The 20,506-nt window shown below is 44.3% G+C and overlaps 1 protein-coding gene across 3 annotated transcripts in view; it reads left to right on the top strand.

Moving 5' to 3' along the window:
• ADAMTSL3 (ADAMTS like 3) overlaps window positions 1-20,506 on the top strand; it is a 281,389-nt gene that overhangs the window by 75,223 nt on the left and 185,660 nt on the right. The window contains exon 1 of one of the 3 annotated variants that reach the window (XM_083475292.1): window positions 15,322-15,372. The exons of the other annotated variants lie outside the window; for them this stretch is intronic. Within the exon in view, the coding sequence (XP_083331418.1) occupies window positions 15,337-15,372 (36 nt within the window). The 5' untranslated portion in view covers window positions 15,322-15,336. Of the gene's footprint in view, window positions 1-15,321; window positions 15,373-20,506 lie in introns of those variants that run through there. 3 annotated transcript variants of the gene reach the window in all.

Below are 20,506 nucleotides of genomic sequence, written 5' to 3'. Positions count from 1 at the left end.
GCTATTCTTGATTCAGTTACAGATGTTGGCTTTGCTTAACTTACCAACACTAATACATGTTCCACCCTATACTGCATGGGGCAGGCCTTGTTTGGGAGTAATGTGACCAATTCTGGGCACCACATTTTAAGGAGAACGCTGATCAGTGGTTACTATAACCCTGATGGCTAGGTTTTGCCTCCTCTGCTGGAGGCACTATCCTTCTGAAGACCAGTTTCTGTAAACCACGAAAATGGAAAGAGCCACAGTCCTTATGCCCTGCTTGTGAGTGTCCCATAGACAACTGCTTGGCCACTGTGAGAGCAAGATGGTGGGCTTTATGGGTTGCTGGACTAATACAGCAGGCTCTTACTACATTCCTTATGGCTAGCTGGAGTGCTTTAAAAGAGGATGACCAGGACAGTAAAAGACCTGAAAACCAAGTACTAGGAGCAAAGGTCAAAGAGCAGAAGAAGGTTAAGAGGAGACCTGATGGTAGTTTTCTAATAAAACAAGGGCCGTCATGCAGAAGGTGAGGCAGACTTGTTTTCCGTCACTCCTCCAAGGTTCCTTCCAGCTCAGTGATTCTAATGCACATGATTTATAATAAATAACAAATTTACATGGTATGCTGAAATTTAATAGGAAAGGCATTCATTGTCTTGATTAAGCTGATCAGCTGCAAGTTGGCTTTACCACTTGGGCATGGGTGCCATATTGATTGAGCTAAGATGGCTTTCTCTTTGTGCAGCATTGATGGTAGTAGTAGTAGTCATCTTGGGCTCTCTGTTGATTCCTTAGGCTATCCTAGTGTTGCAACTTTACATTAGTGGGTTAAGGAGAACCTAGTGCTGGTGGAGAACAGGAACCCAACTTTCACATTCCCTACTCTGCCCTCCCCACCTTATACCAAACGAAGGCACAGCAGTTAACAATGATTTGATTTGACTACTCCGTTGTAATTTGGAGTAACATGAGCAGAGACTAGCTGGCATAACTCTAGGAAAGGATTGCACTGTTACAGCACAGTGTTTGTGTGTGTGGATTAGTGCTTCATTATATCCACAGGATTACTGAATTTAGCATGCCTTAGATTATATGGGGAGCATGCTTTTTGAGGAGACCTTAGCAAACACTAATAAATAATGCATATTTATTAAGGAGAGCCAGCGTGGTGTAGTTGCTAAAGCATGATGATGATGATGATGATGATGATGATTTTATTCATTCATTGATTCATTCATTCAATTTATATACCACCCTTTATCAGAAGATCCCAGTACAGTGTACAACATTAAAAGCACATTATAGAACATCAGTGATAAAACATCATAAAAACATCATAAAAAAACATACTGACAAACTAATAATAAAATAGTCATCATAATAACAGTCCACTCCCCCACACTTTCACAGGCCACATATTGCTTAATAGCCATAGGTGTGGTTAAAGAGGAATGTGATAATGTACAGTGGTACCTTGGATTACATACGCTTCAGGTTACATAGGCTTCAGGTTACAGACTCCGCTAACCCAGAAATATTACCTCAGGTTAAGAACTTTGCTTCAGGATGAGAACAGAAATCGTTCTCCGGCGGCGGCAGCAGGAGGCCCCATTAGCTAAAGTGGTGCTTCAGGTTAAAAACAATTTCAGATTAAGAACGGACCTCCAGAACAAATTAAGTACTTAACCTGAGGTACCACTGTATAACAGAAGAGAGACATCAGTACTCCACAGGAAATTCACTCCCCAACCTTGAGGCAGTTGTACTCTTATCGTCTGGCCTACCTTTCTAAGTTGTTGTTAGTAAGGAGAAGAACCATGTATGTCAGCCTGGGTTCCTGGCAGGAAGAGTGACGTGAAAATGTAATGAATCGTATTTGGCCTCGAATAACAAATACCCATTATAAACAGAATGTGCTTGACACTGGCAGCAGGGTTCATTGCAGCCTTGAAGATGAAGTCATTCAAAGATTTGCTGTGTGCGCTGAGGCTGAAAAGTAAAAAACCGTTAAAGCAGGATTCAGATAAGAGTTTGCCAGTCCTAAAATAGATGTCTGAAGCCTTGGCTTGCTACTGCAGCTTTCTTTCCACCCCCCGCCGTGATGTTAGCAGAAAAATATGCATCTAGCATACATGCTCGCATGCACACAGACACACATAGAAATGCACAGACAGTTCATCATTGCTTGCTCATTAAACTTAGGATCCATTAGATAGGAACTGAGTACAACTTTTCTGTCTTGTCATTGTCTAGCAATGGCTAGTATTCACCAAGTGAACGTTTACGTATTGGAATTCATGGTGAGCAACAGCCCGTTAGCTCAGGAACGCTGTCAGACAGACACCATCCCGTTTAAAAGTATACAGTGATACCTTGGGTTACATATGCTTCAGGTTACAGACTCTGCTAGCCCAGAAATAGTACCTCGGTTAAGAACTTTGCTTCAGGATGAGAACAGAAATCGTGCTCCGGTGGCACGGCAGCAGCAGGAGGCCCCATTAGCTAAAGTGGTGCTTCAGGTTAAGAAGAGTTTCAGGTTAAGAACGGACCTCTGGAACGAATTAAGTACTTAACCCGAGGTACCACTGTAATCAAATGGTGTTTCACCGTAACAAATACTTAACATTGCTGATGCAGGAATTGGCAGCCAAATGGCAAATTCTCTCCTGTAACTTTTAGATCCATGTCTTGAACCAACGAGAGAGTGGCGACTGTGGCCAGTGTGGTGTAGTGGTTTAGAGCAGTGGACTCGTAATCTGGTGAACCAGGTTCGCATCTCCACTCCTCCACATGCAGCTGCTGGGTGACCTTGGGCCAGTCACACTTCTCTGAAGTCTCTCAGCCCCACTCATCTCAGAGTATTTGTTGTGGGGGAGGAAGGGAAAGGAGATTGTTAGCCGCTTTGAGACTCCTTAGGGTAGTGATAAGGCAGGATATCAAATCCAAACTCCTCCTCCTCCTCCTCTTCTTCTTCTCATCTGCTCATCTGCCTCTCCACCTCATCTCAACAGGAAGTGGGGTCAAGAAAATATTTACGAGAGAAAGGACTAGGTGGGCAAAAATGGCCTCTGCCTTATGCCAAGAATTAGCAGAGGATTTAAAAGTACAGAATGTGGCTTGTGAATGTGGTTTTGGGACTGGCCATTTTTTGGCCCCTGTGAGGTTTTTTGGCCCCTGTGAGGTTGCTGGACTAGATGGGCTGTTGGCTATTTTTCTAGAAAATGGTGAATGCCTCCCTTGTTCTCTTATAATGGCAATGGTGCCCACTTGAGAGGTGCCAGAACTGAGTTCTGGCAAATTCCGGCTGAAAAAAAAGCCTTGCCTGTTCTTAAGTCTCCTACCATCAAGCTTCATTGGTTGACCCCACATTCTCGTCTTACGAGATTAGATGAAAAAAGTCTCTCCATTCAGTTTTTCATACAGTGGATAATTTTACACACCTCTTGTCATTCCTCCCCATACCTGCCTGCTTCTGAAGTGAACAAAAGCCCCAAAGTGTTGTAAAAAGCCCCTAGGGAAAGGTTGGATATGTATATCTGCCAGATATGTAGCTGTTGATGTATTAATAATAATTGATTGAGGCTCTTTTTTCATCCTTGGAAAAAAATAGGTTACAACATGTAGATTTGTTTTATTCCAGGACTTGATGTGTATTAAAGTACAAGGGTGTGAATTTCAATAACCAATCAAAGCTAAAATTTGCAAGCAGGAAAGACTTCTCCAAGGTGCCAATGTAATTTTAGAAACAACTGTTCAGAATCAAAACCAGGAGGTGTGTTACTGCTCTGGCAAGGCAATGTTAATAAAATTAAACATGTATTGATTTTTCTTTTTCTGTGGGCAGGATTAATTAATTCGCAGGCAGGCTAGTATTGCACGTCAGCTTGAGAATACACCTGTCAGTTTTAAAGTGGGGAAAAACATTAAGCTAACATAAAACAATAACTTGAAACCTAAGAGCACATTGGAAAGTACTGGATTTGACATTTCCCCTTTAAAAAAACCAGGCAAAAGGTTTTTCTGAAGGCCATATTACACATGACAGACAGTTCAATGATTCTTCCTCCTGACTTTCTTTTTTTTTATTGCTAATGAAAAGCAGCAGCAGGAGACTAAAAACAGGAGTGGAGGATTGGTGGGGAGAGGTTGCCGAAACCTTTCTGCCTCTGCTGCTTGCCGGCTGAAAACCTCCAAACTCTGCTGCTTTTTTCTCCAGAGGGATAAAGGGAATGCTCCTGGAGGCAATGTTTTCTGATTTGCTTGTATAACACTTATGTAGAGGTAAAGGACGCGGGTGGCGCTGTGGGTTAAATAACAGAGCCTAGGACTTGACGATCAGAAGGTTGGCAGTTCAAATCCCTGCGATGGGGTGAGCTCCCATTGCTCGGTCCCTGCTCCTCCCAACCTAGCAGTTCGAAAGCACGTCAAAGTGCAAGTAGATAAATAGGTACCGCTCTGGCAGGAAGGGTAAACAACGTTTCCGTGCACTGCTCTGGTTCGCCAGAAGCGGCTTAGTCATGCCGGCCACATGAACCAGAAACTGTACGCTGTCTCCCTTGGCCTATAGAGCGAGATGAGCACCGCAACCCCAGAGTCGGCCACAACTGGACCTAATGGTCAGGGGTAAAGGTAAAGGAACCCCTGACCGTTAGGTACAGTCACGGATGACTCTGGGGTTGCGGCGCTTATCTCGCTCTATAGGCCAAGGGAGCCGGCGTTTGTCCGCTTCTGGTGAACTAGAGCAGCACACGGAAACGCCGTTTACCTTACCGCCAGAGTGGTACCTATTTCTCTACTTGCACTTTGACATGCTTTCAAACTGCTAGGTTGGCAGGAGCAGGGACCAAGCAACAGGAGCTCACCCCATCGCGGGGATTCGAACCACCGACCTTCTGATTGGCAAGCCCAAGAGGCTCAGTGGTTTAGCTTGTATAACACTTATGCAGAGGTAGGGATATGCAAATACATTAACTTCAGTGTTTCTCATTTTTCCAAAGTTTAAGTTCAGTTCTCCGTATTTCTACAGCAGGTTACAATAACTTCTTTTAAAAAATCCGCATGAAGATTTATCAGCTTTTAAATTTTATTTTAACCTGCTTGTACATATTTTTCTATGCAGTTTTGTCTAACACGCATTTTTGCAAAGGAATTTCCCCATATATGACGTATGAATCAAAGCAGGGCTATGAACAAGATTTGGAATTTTAGGTTCAGAATATTTAGATGAAGGCCTAGATTCAGAAATGCATATCCACACAGACATTTTTTCCACTTTCCTTGATGACTTGTACCTGAATAGGTGAACTAACTTGACAAGCTTTGCGTTTAAGCCACAAATAGCCAATGTGCTGCCCTCCAGATGTGGTTGGACTACAACTTGCAGCATTCTTGATCATTGGCTGTGCTTGCTGGGGCTGATGGGAGTTGTAGTTCAGTAACATCATGAAGACACCATGTTGGCTTGCTTTGAAGATATTATCGTCTTTGTTTGCTTGCTCACACACGCAAGTAATTGTGACCTCCCAAGGTTGGCAATGGCCAATTGTGTAGTGATTGCTTGTGTGCCTTTATTGCATTCTTTTCCATGGTGAATTCTGAAACAGTCACATTCCTTCTGCTTAATGGCACAAAACAACTGGAACAATGATTTGGCACTGTATTGCTGCATTGGCTAGTGCTTAAGTTGCTTGTTCTCAAGTTGGCTGAAAAACAGCCTGTTGAACTGCTATGGCACCACTCGCTGAATGTCATATGGTCCTGCACATTGATTTTTCTTTTGACTCTTTGATTTGAAGGCGGGGTTTTTTCCTGTAGGCTTATAAGTCTGTATATAAGTTCTTCAGATGACTTCACCTTCTCTTGTCCTTGCTTTGGGTTATCCAAACTGATTAGTTGAAGCCATTGTTTACAAGCTTTAATATAACACTGCAAAAAAACACAAAACACCAATCTTGGTGCAATGGTATGTATAATAGCATCAAAATACTTACCAATGCACAGGATTGCATATGCAGATCTGTGAAATGTGCAGAAAGAAATCCTGATGCAGTTATATGTACAGTTTATTGGCAGCTTTATTAATGTATGCATTTTCATCAGTAATGTAGGGTGAGGAAGACAGAAATGAGCGTAACAAACTGAAAGCTGTAGCAGACTGTGCATGTTTCGATGCAGGAAATAATTTTAGACATTCTTCTGGTTCAAGTGGAATTTAGGAGGAGTGGAGTGAAAGGGCAGAATGAACCAGAGGAACAATAAATCTTCATTGGGGGAAATCTTCTGGTTCCTAATTGAAGCAAAATTATTACCAATTTAGAAGCAAAAAGTTGCCAAGAAATATTCTCTGTGTTTAGTCCTTTCAGATGTACGGTATTTGAAATAGCTTTTTCTGTGTCTGAGTCTGTTCCATTCAAGTATCTCATTTTCAAAACAATTTTGGCAGCATCTTCAGAGCAGTAGAAAACCAAGAATTGCTCATCAGTGCATTATTGGAGTAGCTGGCCCTCTCTCTCTCTCCCTCTGTCTCTTTGAGCTTTGATCAGTTTCGTTTCTGCTAAGTAAAACCCATTAAGCCTATGAAAATGTTCCCAGATGATTTCTGTAAATGAAAGATTCTGTGATTTTTCAGTTTGCCAACTTCCCCCATAAATAAACATGCTAATTCTTCTGCTCACCATGCAAAAACCTTGGCAAAAAAAAGGGCTTTGCACTGAGGGTTGATGTGCCAGTCTTGTGATAGGGGGGCTATCTCCCTGCCAAAGCCAGCCCAAGACATTTTGCTCTCTGAGGCAAAGGACAAAATTGCCTCCTCTCCCACATTGCACAGTCAGAAGCCAGCTATATGGGCAGTTGAATCTTGCTTCAACGATGGCAACAGGGTAATTTCCTACAGTGCTCATGAAGGCAGCATCTAGTTTAGGGAATTCCGTGGGATGTATCTCCTTTGTTCAAGGATGGAGAGGAGAAGAACCTGGTAGCTCAGGAGGAACAGCCAGGGAAGGGAGATGCCTCATTCTGCCTAATGGTAGAGCCAGCCTGGCTTCCTTCACTTTGTGTCCAAGCATGGTAAGTACAAGAACTAAATCACACATCTGATAAATACAGCCAGCATTACCTATATTGTGGTGGGCTAAGGGATTTGGTAGTGTAAAAGGTAAAGGGACCACTGACCATTAGGTCCAGTCGTGGCTGACTCTGGGGTTGTGACGCTCATCTCGCTTTACTGGCCGAGGGAGCCAGCGTACAGCTTCTGGGTCATGTGGCCAGCATGACTAAGCTGCTTCTGGCAAACCAGAGCAGCACACGGAAACGCCATTTACCTTCCTGCCTGAGCGGTACCTGTTTATCTACTTGCACCTCATGCTTTCGAACTGCTAGGTTGGCAGGAGCTGGGACCGAGCAACGGGAGCTCACCCCGTCGCGGGGATTTGAACCACCAACCTTCTGATCGGCAAGCCCTAGGCTTGTGGTTGAACCCACAGCACCACCCGCGTCCCATTTGGTAGTGTAGCAAGTGCTTTTTCTAGTGATTGGCTGATTTGCTCTCATGTCAGTCTATGGGGTTCTTAATGTGATGCTGCAGCTAGGATGTTGGGCTTGGAAGGGAACCTTTCCAAACCATAGACTTGAGAATATAAGAGCCTGCCTGATCAGACTAATGGCCCTGGGATTCCTAGGAACTGGCATATTGCCTTTGGCAGTGGAGGAAGCACTGGTGCAAGGATGATGATAAAGGAACATTGCCATTGCATAGATTGATGTCTTCTTAGTGTGTGGTTAAAAGGTGGTTTCTGCATGTGCTTTGGTGGAAAGTGAGGGGCAGATGGGCCTTGTCAGCCTGGGAAGGTAGCCCACCTAGGAGAAGGCAAACTGATCTTAAACCTCCACTGCCTTGCGGGATATCTTTGGGGGAAGAAAATGCTAAGCAGTAAACTCTACACAAATCTGGAGTGGAGTCTCTATGACTGTTGAATGGCACCTTGTATGGCTTCTTGAGAGGGACATGGGTGGCGCTGTGGGTTAAAGTACAGAGCCTAGGACTTGCCGATCAGAAGGTCAGCAGTTCGAATCCCCGCGACGGGGTGAGCTTCCATTGCTCGGTCCCAGCTCCTGCCAACCTAGCAGTTCGAAAGCACATCAAAGTGCAAGTAGATAAATAGGTACCACTCCGGCGGGAAGGTAAACGGCGTTTCCGTGCACTGCTCTGGTTCGCCAGAAGCGGCTTAGTCATGCTGGCCACATGACCCAGAAGCTGTATGCCAGCTCCCTCAGCCAATAAAGCGAGATGAGCGCCGCAACCCCAGAGTCGGTCACGACTGGACCTAATGGCCAGGGGTCCCTTTACCTTTATGCCTTCTTGTGGCAACTCCTGCAGATAAGCGGATGCCAGACATATTGCTCTGCTTTCTTTTGGACCACATCAGCGAGGCCAAGCGAGGGAGTCTTGTTGTCTGGGCAGCCCAGGAACATCATACACACTGCCCAGGCTTGTATCCCAGGAAGGGCACTTTGGTGCTGCTAACAGCGGTTTGACTTCACCCCCAGAGGCACACTCCATTGCTTCTTGAGACAGACAGATGCCAACAACAACAATAATTGATGTGGACTTTTGTGTGCCTGCAAGTCTTATTTCTGAGCATATTCCCATGTTTAGTTTGTGGCCACTGCATTAATTGTTTGCTTGAAAATGGAACACTAAACACAGCAGACACTGGCCAATTATCCTGTGCGAGCCCTACAGTAATGGAAGGAAGGCGGAAATGTTTTCATTGCTCCTATACATTTCAGTACTAGGGAGCGGGTGGCGCTGTGGGTTAAATAGGTACCGCTCTGGCGGGAAGGTAAACGGCATTTCCATGCGCTGCTCTGGTTCACCAGAAGTGGCTTAGTCATGCTGTCCACATGACCCAGAAGCTGTACGCCGGCTCCCTCGGCCAATAAAGCGAGATGAGCGCTGCAACCCCAGAGTCCCAGGGGTCCCTTGACCTTTTTTATATGTTTCAGTGGAATTAATGTAGGGTCTTCTTCAACACCTAAGCTTCTAATGCTGCTGCTTTGGAGTAAAGAGGGGGTCTGATTTAATTTAAGGTACAACGAGGAGTGAAGTTGTAGTATGGAAGCTTTTCAAGAGACTTAAAATAGGACGGTCCACAAATAAACAGAATACTATTTTGCAGTATATGAGTTATGTTATTCTGTCACCAGCACTCATAACTTTTGATATTAAAAATGCAAACCATGCTACATTTTGCCTGCTTTTCAGCACAAAGGGATATGTTTCAGTTAATTCTGCTCTATTCACAAAATGCACATGATCCTGCTTATCAGCATGAAATCCTTACGCTCGAACAGAAAGTACATGCAACACATAAATCTTTTTTTAAAAAAAAATGCTTTCAGCAAATCACTCTTGAGAGGATCATATACAAGAAAATATTTGCTCATAGGTTGGTGATTAATGTTGAGCAACTGATAAAAGTTACATTGTTTAAACGAGTTTATAAATCACCCAGTCTATATGGTCATTTCCTGTAATCTGTCACTCGAACTTCAAGTATATAATTGTGAGAGGCAGAAAACTGGCGTCCGCCGTGAAAGCTGGTGCGTGGAGTTGTGGTTCTATTCTGTAGTCCCCGAAATGGATCATGTAGCCGAATAATACCACGAGTGCTTTACAAGATATACTTTGTGGTTTCAGACACCTGATAAGTCATTTATGCTGCTTTCCCTCCATTCATACACCATTCTCTTGTCTCTTTAATGCGGCCATAAAACTAATGCACATGGGTTGTGATCATAAGAACTCAAGAGGGAGCCCTGCTGGATTAGGCCAATGGCCCATCTGGGGCCAGCATCCTGTTCTCACCGTAGCCAGCCAGATTCCTATGGGAAGCCCCAAAGTAGAACCTGAGCTCAGTTAGCACTTTCCCACTTGGCCATCTGTCATGGATGTTTTAACTAAGATTCATGCGTTGCAGTGGGATGGACTAGATGACCCTTGGGAACCCTTCCAACTCTCACAGTTCCATGATTCTTTGATTCCCAGCAACTGGCATCCAGTGTGCATTTTTCCTCACTGCATGAGTACAGTAGTACCTTGGGTTACAGACGCTTCAGGTTACAGACTCCGCTAACCCAGAAATAGTACCTCGGGTTAAGAACTTTGCTTCAGGATGAGAACAGAAATTGTGTGGCAGTGGGAGGCCCCATTAGCTAAAGTGGTGCTTCAGGTTAAGAACAGTTTCAGGTTAAGAACGGACCTCCAGAACGAATTAAGTTCTTAATCCAAGGTACCACTGTATCTTGGTTTTAAGTTCAGTTGGGTCAGAAGTTATTCTCTGGGCAAACTGGAAGATTTACACCAGGGCTGGTGTTAGGTGAAGTGGGTGTTTTCCCTGAACCTAGAGCTGAGGTGAGATCACTGGCTTGGTGTTTGCTAGCTGCAGCATCTATAGTGCGCTAGGGTATTATTATTATGATTATTATGATTATTATTATTCCTCATGAAAACGCATATGCATTTTAGTGAGAATTTCTCCTAATAAGCACATTTTCAGATGCGGTTTTGCGTGATGCATACAATTTTGCAAACTATTTCCCCATATATAATGCATTTTGCTTGTTACACTTTTCTGTAAGACAGAGTTTTCCAACTGTGTGTCTCTCAACATGTTACTGTGTCAGCTGCAGTATGTAGGTGTGTCGTGGAAACGCTCCCCGTGCTCTGCCCAGGGCTGGAAAGGGGTTAGGTTAACTTCCGGTTTGCTAGTAAAACTGAATTACCGTATTTTTCATGTATAATACGCCCCCGTGTATAACACGACTCCTATTTTTTGGGACTCAAAATTGAGGAAATGGAGGACGATTGCCCAGTGTTGTTAAGCTTTTTCGGGGGGGGGGGGGTTGCCTGGAGTTGTGGAACCTTTTTCGGGGGGATTGCCAAGACTTGTTGAGCTTTTTTGGGGGGGGGGGATTGCCAGCGATCACTCGCCTGCCTGACCGCTTCTGCCAATCACACAAAGCCACCAATCGTCTGCCTGCTCACCACCAGCAGCCGAAAATCTCACGCCCAATTGCAGAAGCAGCCAGTTGCCAGCAGACCTTGCCGTAGCCACCATTCACCCCCCCACAAATGCCGCTGACAGTCTCCTGCTCAGGGTAGCCACCAATCTCACGTCCCATCTCAGCACTTTCCGTGTATAAGACGACCCCCGATTTTTAGCATTTCAAAAAAAATTAACGAACCTTGTCTTATACATGGAAAAATATGGTACTGTGTCGCAAAATGTAAAGGTAAAGGGACCCCTGACCATTAGGTCCAGTCGTGACCGACTGGGGTTGTGGCGCTCATCTCACTTTATTGGCCAAGGGAGCTGGTGTACAGCTTCCGGGTCATGTGGCCAGCATGACTAAGCCGCTTCTGGCAAACCAGAGCAGCGCACGGAAACGCCGTTTACCTTCCCGCCGGAGCAGTACCTATTTATCTACTTGCACTCTGACATGCTTTCGAACTGCTACGTTGGCAGGAGCAGGGACCGAGCACCGGGAGCTCACCCCGTCGCGGGGATTCGAACCGCCAACCTTCTGATTGGCAAGTCCTAGGCTCTGTGGTTTAACCAATAGCACCACCCGCGTCCCTTCCGTCGCAAAATGATACATATCTAAAAAGTGTGTCACGAACAGGAACGTTTGGAAAGCTCTGCTGTAATTGTTTCGGAAACTGTGAATTTGTGTTAAAATCTGGTCTTGCGAATTGCTCCCCTGTCCCTAAACAACATACAGTCCATTTCTGAAACGATAGAAGGAGTCAAGTAGTCATGTGCTTCCCTGGCTTCAAAAGTTCCCACCAGAATGCATGCGACTAGGCAGGAGGCCAAGTTGCCTCGCTGTCTCATGCCACAGTTTTCTACTGGCTGGTTAAGCAAGTCATAACACTAGATCCGAAAATTTTTGTTACAGAGACCGAGATGGTTCTCAGTCCCCCTGAAAGCATTCACATGTATAACAAGGTGTCAGGAGAAATCTCCAACAGTTACTGTGGTTGAGGATTAAACGGGAAAAAGCCAGCACCCCTGAAACAAAAAGCTGTGCTCATAACAGTTTATTCGATTCACTTACTCGCATTTCTATCCTGCCTCTCTATATACAAAATATTTAGGGGAGAGGAAGTATAGCAAGAATGAAAACAATGCACCAGACCTTATAATATTACATAGAATCATAGAATCATAGAATCATAGAGTTGGAAGAGACCACAAGGGCCATCGAGTCCAACCCCCTGCCAAGCAGGAAACACCATCAGAGCACTCCTGACATATGGTTGTCAAGCCTCTGCTTAAAGACCTCCAAAGAAGGAGACTCCACCACACTCCTTGGCAGCAAATTCCACTGTCGAACAGCTCTTACTGTCAGGAAGTTCTTCCTAATGTTTAGGTGGAATCTTCTTTCTTGTAGTTTGGATCCATTGCTCCGTGTACGCTTGTCTGGAGCAGCAGAAAACAACCTTTCTCCCTCCTCTATGTGACATCCTTTTATATATTTGAACATGGCTATCATATCACCCCTTAACCTCCTCTTCTCCAGGCTAAACATGCCCAGCTCCCTTAGCCGTTCCTCATAAGGCATCGTTTCCAGGCCTTTGACCATTTTGGTTGCCCTCCTTTGGACACGTTCCAGTTTGTCAGTGTCCTTCTTGAATTGTGGTGCCCAGAACTGGACACAGTACTCTAGGTGAGGTCTGACCAGAGCAGAATACAGTGGCACTATTACTTCCCTTGATCTAGATGCTATGGAACAATTGAAAATTCGGGTGTGTATACAACAGTGATGGACCTTCTGGTCTCAAAGTTCAGCAGCACCCTTTGTGACACCAAAACTCAATACCCTCCCACTTCTTGAACTCCGTTCTAAAGCATAGTTGTGGCGTCCCCTGCAGCGCCCATGAGGTTGTGTGCCTAGTGCAGGCATACCCAACCTGCGGCCCTCCAGATGTTTTGGCCTACAACTCCCATGATCCCTAGCTAACAGGACCAGTGGTCAGGGATGATGGGAATTGTAGTCCAAAACATCTGGAGGGCCGAAGGTTGGGGGTGCCTGGCCTAGTGCAACCAAACTGGTCACATTCCCCATAATCTCTCTCTGTATACAAATAGCAGCACTGGGGAGGGGGGCATTTTTAAAAGCAGTGCCTAAAAATCAACGGGAAGCATGTCGTAGTTGCTCAAAGACTGAACATTGTAGGGCCAAGTGGACTTAACTTCGGCAGAGTGTTCCAGTGTCTTGGTGCCAGCACAAACAAGGCCCTGCTTCATGAGCTCATCTGCTATTAGAGTGCAGATACATTTGGGCTCAAGAACAATATGCATAGGTGTGCATTTGGGTACAAGCAAGTTACACAATAAAAGCTAGTTGATGGCAGCCTGGTGCTCTTCAGATGTTTCCAAAATATCTGGAGAGCCCCAGGTTGAAGAAAGTTGGATTATGGTGTTGCATTTTATTTTAGCAACTTGGTGATTCCGCCCTGTTGGATTTAGTGATTTTTAACAACCAACAAAAACATTACCTTTTTAATTGGAGCAGCCCTTGCCTGCTTTTTTCCCTTCCCTTAAATGAAATTAGCTAATCAAAAAATAAAATTAATCTGCAAAATCCAGCTTTATTGGGTGATTTATCGCCCTAGGGTGCAATAATCTTAGTACTGCATTGTCATTTCTGGTAGATGGGGGTCAGAGGGAATCCTTTACTTACAAGAAACCAGGGAATTATCAGAAAATTATAAAAAGAGACTATCATTTTGCTGCATATGGACATCCTATCTTGGAATAAGCTTTTCGCTAGCAGTATATTCTGCCAAGTGAAAAGGCTGCCAAGAGTATTTTTAGTAGTTTTATATGTTGCCCATGGAAATTGTGGAAAATTTCTTTAGAAAATTGGATAAATTGGCCACTCATTTTTATAGTCTTTTATAGGACAGGGTCTTTTTTAAACACACACAAACACACACCCTTATTTTATTTAATATCTAAGAATAAAGCATTTTTATTCTGGACAGCTAATTTAACAGGTATAGTGCATTGAAATGAAAATGCATCTTGATAGCTGGCTTACAATGACACTGTTGCTGACTCGTGGCCTTTGAACAGTCTCTTAATTCCCCATCCAATACTTCAGTTCAGCCTATGTATATGCAGCCAGACTAATTGCATATTTCCCAGTAGACCCCTCCTTTCATCTTCTTCCACCTCATGTCAAAGTTTAGACTGTCAGCTCCACAGGACATGACCCTGGTAAATCACCTTTCAGGGCTAAATCAGGGTTGGAGAATTAGTGACCCTCCAATATATTGTTGACTGTAGCTCTTATCACTCATGACTATTGCCCATGCTGGTTGGGCAATTCATGGTCTCATGGACCAGGTAGAATCTCTTGCATCATTAGGCCCAGCTTGACTATCACAGTGGCAAAGAGTTGGGGCAGGGAAGAAATTGGATTTTTATCTGCATTTTAATGAGAAACTACCTGATTGACGAAGGGACGCGGGTGGCGCTGTGGGTTAAACCACAGAGCCTAGGGCTTGCCGATCAGAAGGTTGGTGGTTCAAATCCCCGCGACGGGGTGAGCTCCCGTTGCTCAGTTCCTGCTCCTGCCAACCTAGCAGTTCGAAAGCACGTCAAAGTGCAAGTAGATAAATAGGTACCGCTCCGGCGGGAAGGTAAACGGCGTTTCCGTGCACTGCTCTGGTTCACCAGAAGCGGCTTAGTCATGCTGGCCACATGACCCGGAAGCTGTATGCCGGCTCCCTCGGCCAATAAAGCGAGATGAGCGCCGCAACCCCAGAGTCGTCCATGACTGGACCTAATGTTCAGGGGTCCCTTTACCTTTACCTTTTTACCTGATTGACACTTCTTGAGCCAATAAGTGAACTGAAACACAGCTACCCTTGGAAATTTGCAGTTGTCCTGATTTTGTGATGCAGCTCTCCTACCAAAACTCTGTATACAAGAAATGCACATATTCAGGCAAAGTGTGCACAAAAGTGCACGTACTAGTGAAAATAGCATACAGAAATACATACTAAGGAAAGTACAGTTGTACCTTGGAAGTTGAATGGAATCCGGAAGTCTGTTTGACTTCCAAAGTGTTCGGAAACCAAAGCGCAGCTTCTGATCGGCTGCAGGAAGGTCCTGCAGCCAATCCGAAGCCACGGAGGCTCCGTCGGACGTTCGACTTCCGAAAGAACGTTCAAAAACCGGAACAGTTGCGTCAGGGTTTTGATCGTTCGGGAGCCAAAATGTACAACTGTAATTGCAAAAGAAATATGTTTATTAGGAGAAGAAGCTTTTGACATTTCAGATGGTTGTTTTTAGAACCCGCCTTATTTCTGTGGTTGTAAGTTGTTTTAAACTGTTATTAATATTGTGAAAATAAAAAAATTCCTTCCAGTAGCACCTTAAAGACCAACTAAGTTAGTTCTTGGTATGAGCTTTCGTGTGCATGCACACTTCTTCAGATACACAGTGTGCATGCACACGAAAGCTCATACCAAGAACTAACTTAGTTGGTCTTTAAGGTGCTACTGGAAGGAATTTTTTTATTTTGACTATGGCAGACCAACACGGCTACCTATCTACTACTGGAACCATTAATATTGTGTTTTTATTTTCCAGGGACCTTAGGGTGAAGGGTGGGTTAATAGTAGTAGTCATCGTTATCGTTGTAGTAATAATAATAATTTCTTTAGAAGTAAGCTCCAGTGAATTTTACTGTTTACTGAAGGTTGCATGTTATCTAGACCCCAAAATAATGTCCAGTCGCTCTTCAGCTATTTAAATTAGGAGTAGATAAGGACCTATTGTTCTGTATGACATCCCATTCCAAAACTCTAATTAGCCTTAGAGAACAATCAAAGCTCTCATTTGTGCTGGCAGGTCTTTCTTCGCAACCATTTGACTAAATCAGTGCCCACACTGTTGACTTAAACTCCAGCCAGCCCAAATCATTAGTCCCATGGGAAAGGAGTTAAAAGTGGTTTGAGCTGGCCCGGTAATTTACTAGCAAAATAATATTTGATTTACTAGCTGTCAGCTTTCATCATATCTTCATATTATATTTGCCTACGCTGTGAAACCAAATTTAAATAAGGGGAAGAAAAATCGGCAAAGTGGGCATGATTGGAACCGGGGAGAATCTTAAGGTTCGCAGCAAGGCACTACATCAATAGCGAGTCGCAAGCAAGAACGGAAGAGCAATATTTTGTTTAGGGTCTGTGCTTGAGGATTGCTTGCTAATTTGCTTTTCTAAGGCTTTTGTTGGTTTAAGCCCATGTTTCCCAAACTTTTGATACCTGCAGCCCAGCCCCTTCCCCTTCCCCTGCCAGATTAAAACTAAAAGCACGCTTTACTTTTGCATCCATATCAATCTACATCTATATTGTTAAGCAGATAGATGATAGATATGTAATAGTGGTAGTTTATTAGTGCTTAAGCCATAGGCCATTCGCATATAAAATAAATGGGTACAGTGCAAGAACCAACAGTATAAAATACTGCATAAAATCTCATTTCTACCTAGAATCATTTAGAAACCTACATCTTGAAAATACTAGATAAATCACACGTAACATATATAAACCTTATATATTGATAGGGTGAAGTTTAATACAGATTTTTAAAAAATTATTAAAATATATTATAGTTAAATAAGAGCATATATATACTTGTCAGTCTGCTTCCAGCACAACAGGCAGGCATACTCCTTTGAGGTTGGCGAGAAAGACATAGACCCAGATCTTCGAGTTTAGATTTGGCCCTAACATTTTCAATTAATTATGTTAATTCAATGATGAACGAATCAGAACGAGCGAAGGGGAGTGGCAGGACGTGTGTGTGGGTCCTTTAATTAGTCAAGTTGAGTCATGGGGCTCAGGTGGCAAATCAGGAAGGACAGCAGGTTGCATGCCATCTGCCTCTCAAACTGCTGGCCAAGGGGCTACAGGGAATGCTGCTGTTTCCTCCCACTGGCACTCACTCCCACCTCTATCTTCTCACCTGCCTGCTGGCTGCCAACAAAGAGTCAGAAGTAAAGGCATTGCCTGTGCCTTGTCACTCTGGGAAAGGGGTCCTTTATAGCAAGGCTCAATGTGCAAGGTTGCCCAGTGAGTGCCTGCGCCAACGCCACTTGGCTTCAGCTCTGGCGTGGAGACAACACCTCTCTTTCCCTATTCATCTTCTCCCCATAAACAGGTCTGGATGCCCTCTTGGTATCGGTGGGAACTTTTTGTCAGTTTGCATTTCTTAGTGCAGAAAGTATTGATCTGATGTGTAGAGATCTTTCCTATTCTAATTCATTCAAGAGGGTTCTGGAAGCTTCTCTGTGTGAAAGAAACAACCAGATGGTTCCTGATGTTTGGGTTATTCCGTCAAAGAAGCTGAGTACAGCTGGCTTAAACTGGTTCTCTTATCTCTTTCAGTCAAGGTCATTCTGACTATAAAAGTAGGATCAGAAGGAGCCAGGGTTTCATTTCCTATCTCTTTTCCTTCTGGTGTGGTGTTCTGTACATAGTATGCTTAGCGTTAAGGTTCAGACTTCCTATAAGTTACTGTAAGTTTAAGTTAGGTCTGCTGCAACTGGATTTCTTAGGGACAGTGCAAATCCTGGATGTATTGGATTTGTGACCATTATGCTCCTTTGCCTTCAGCTGGATGAAATACAATTGCCTCTGGTCCAATTTTTGGGAATCCTGAAACGTGTTTAAGTTTTTACTCTGCTAACTATACATTGGAACCTGCTCTGGATCAATATTGAGTAGAATTACATGACACTTTTCTCCCATTTCAGATAGCAGGCACCAGGCAGGTGGTGATGGTGAGTGCATTCTGCTCAGGACAAAGGTTTAGAGCCCCTGACCACAGTCCTGATCTGGCCCTCTTGCGAATGTCCGGATCTGGCTTCCCTACAGTAACTATCCAAAGGTTATATATGCGACAAATTCTACATCAAGTTTGGACCTGAAAATCACTTCATGGGTGCGCAAATGTATTTGCATAGTTTTCTGGGCCATGGCTGACAATCTTGTGCTTTCCATGCGCACAATTTTCTCACTGTTAAGCGCTCCATTGAGCTAAGTTTTTATTTTGCTTGCATTTGACTGCGCTATGACTGTGCTACCTGTGTAAACGCCTGGAAAGGTCAGAAACATAATCCTATGGAAAATACAGATGATTAGGTGTTCTTTATGTGCAGCTACATCTCGCAGCATCAGTACCACTTAATCCAAGCCATTTAAGGCCAAGATCAAATCTCTTTGTCAACATACTTTATTTTGTGAAAACAAAATTAAGGTATCCAATAAAGTTTGCCGTGGCTTTGCTTCAAACCTGAGTGACGTGCTATGGAAAAGTAGTTACTGCTTATAAAAAGAAGTTTACTGCTTGTTTTTGAATTATTAGACTGGCCAGCAGCACTATTGAATTTTTAGGTTACCGGATTTGGGGCTAAAGATTAGGAAACGAGTACGTGTAGAGCCGGCGTTCCCAGCACTGCCTTCCTCCTCCTCATATTTATGGTTCATATGCCAGACTTTGTGTGTACTGGCCCAGTCCATGGAAGGATGAGCACTGTGGAGTGGCAGTTCCCATGCACAGAGAGCAGGGATCATTTGTCAGCTGCCCTTGCTTGGTATTTAAAGAGGTAGGCTGGCAGGCTTTCTTCTGATTAGATTCTCGGGAATGTTGGACTCCAGTCCATCACTTGGCACCTTCCAAGATCTTTTCTTGTAAGCCAGTCCTGTTTAGAAGTGGTCCTCTTTCTGGAAGACTAGTCCATTTCTACCCTGGGTGGGTGAGTGAATGAATGGGAAGGAAGCTTCCTTTTCCTCCCTTGGAAGTGAATAGACTAAGCAAAGTTCCAAGCTTGGAGAAACAGGTTGGAGTGATCTACCTTGGAAGGTGATGGACTGTCCTTCGTTGGGGGTTTTTAAACAGAGATTAGATGGCCATCTGCCAGGGATTCTTTAGCTGTAATTCCTACATTGCAGGGGGTTTGTTTGTTTATTTATTTCACTGTTTGTTTGCTTGTTTGTTTGTTTGATTGTGTGTGTGTGTACGTTTGTGGGACTAGATGGGTGGTGGCTTGGATGAGAGCCAACAAGTTGAGTTTGAATCTTGGGAAGACTTTGTGGGCAAGCAGTTCTCAGTTCTGGGAATTGGGGAACTCACTGGTTCTGGATAAAGTTGCATTCCTTCTGAAGGAACAGGTGCTTAGTTTGAGGGGTGTTCCTAGATCCACCTCTGTCACTGGAGACTCATGTGATCTCTGTAGTGAGGAGTGCCTATTATCATCTTCAGGTGGTAAACCAACGACTCCTTTCCTGCACAGTGATAGCTTAGCCGCTGTGATTCATACATAGGTAAGATTGGAATAGCTTAGCCGCTGTGATTCATACATAGGTAAGATTGGAATACTGTGATGTGTATTATTATTATTATTATTATTATTATTATTATTATTATTATTATTACAGTGGTACCTTTGTTGTCAAATGGCTTAGTTGTCAAACAAATCAGCTCCCACATGCTGCAAACCCGGAAGTGAGTGTTCTGGTTTGCAAACATTTTGGAATCCAAACGTCCGACACGGCTTCTGCAGTATCCAATTGAGTGCAGGAAGCTCCTGCAGCCAATCGGAAGCCATGCCTTGGTTTTCTAACCATTCCAGGAGTCAAACGGACTCCCAGAATGGATTACCGGTCAGTGGCGTAGCGTGGGTTGTCAGCACCCGGGGCAAGGCAAGTAATTTGCGCCCCCTAACCCGTGGATTTGCGCCCCCTAACCCCCAGATGTTGCGCCCGGTGCAGCCGGCCCCCCCTGCACCCCCCACGCTACGCCACTGTTACCGGTAAGTTCGACAACCAAGGTACCACTGTATTATTAACTGGCCCTTCACTCCAAGGTCCTGGGGTATGTTACTACAATTAAAACACAATGTTAAAAAGAGTTTAGAACATCCCACTATCATAGGAAGAAGGTGAGTCCTAAAAATATACTTCCCAGGTGACAAAAGCCAAGGTGTGTCTTCAGCATTTGCCTAATGTTGTATAATGAAGATGTCAAGACCCTACTCTATGGGGAGGAAGTTCCACAAGCTCGAGAATGCCCTTTCCTGGGTAACCACCACCCCAAGCTGCTAAGGGTTGTAGAACTACCAAGAGGGCCTCATCTGCAGATCTTAATGCCTAAAGGGGTCTGAATGGAAGCTTTCACAGGGCCAACCCACCCATAAGACAGGGTTAGGCAGCTGCCTTGGGTGTTCCACCACCAGCTTCTGCTAAGATCTTGCCAAAACCCATCATAGCGCTCCACAACCCAGCTAAGGGAGGTTGCGGGGACACAGCAGCATAACACATTACCGTTTGCCACAGGCCACGGGATGCGCCACCCCAAGCTTCCAGTTACGAATCCCACAGATAATCAAGATCCAGCCTCAGTTGCATGTATGTGTGTGTGTTCAATAGTGTCCACCCACT

This window comes from Podarcis liolepis, assembly GCF_965112155.1.
Source record: "Podarcis liolepis genome assembly, chromosome: 14".
In the NCBI taxonomy this organism is placed as follows: domain Eukaryota; kingdom Metazoa; phylum Chordata; class Lepidosauria; order Squamata; family Lacertidae; genus Podarcis; species Podarcis liolepis.
This window is presented reverse-complemented; position numbering and strand designations above follow the sequence as displayed.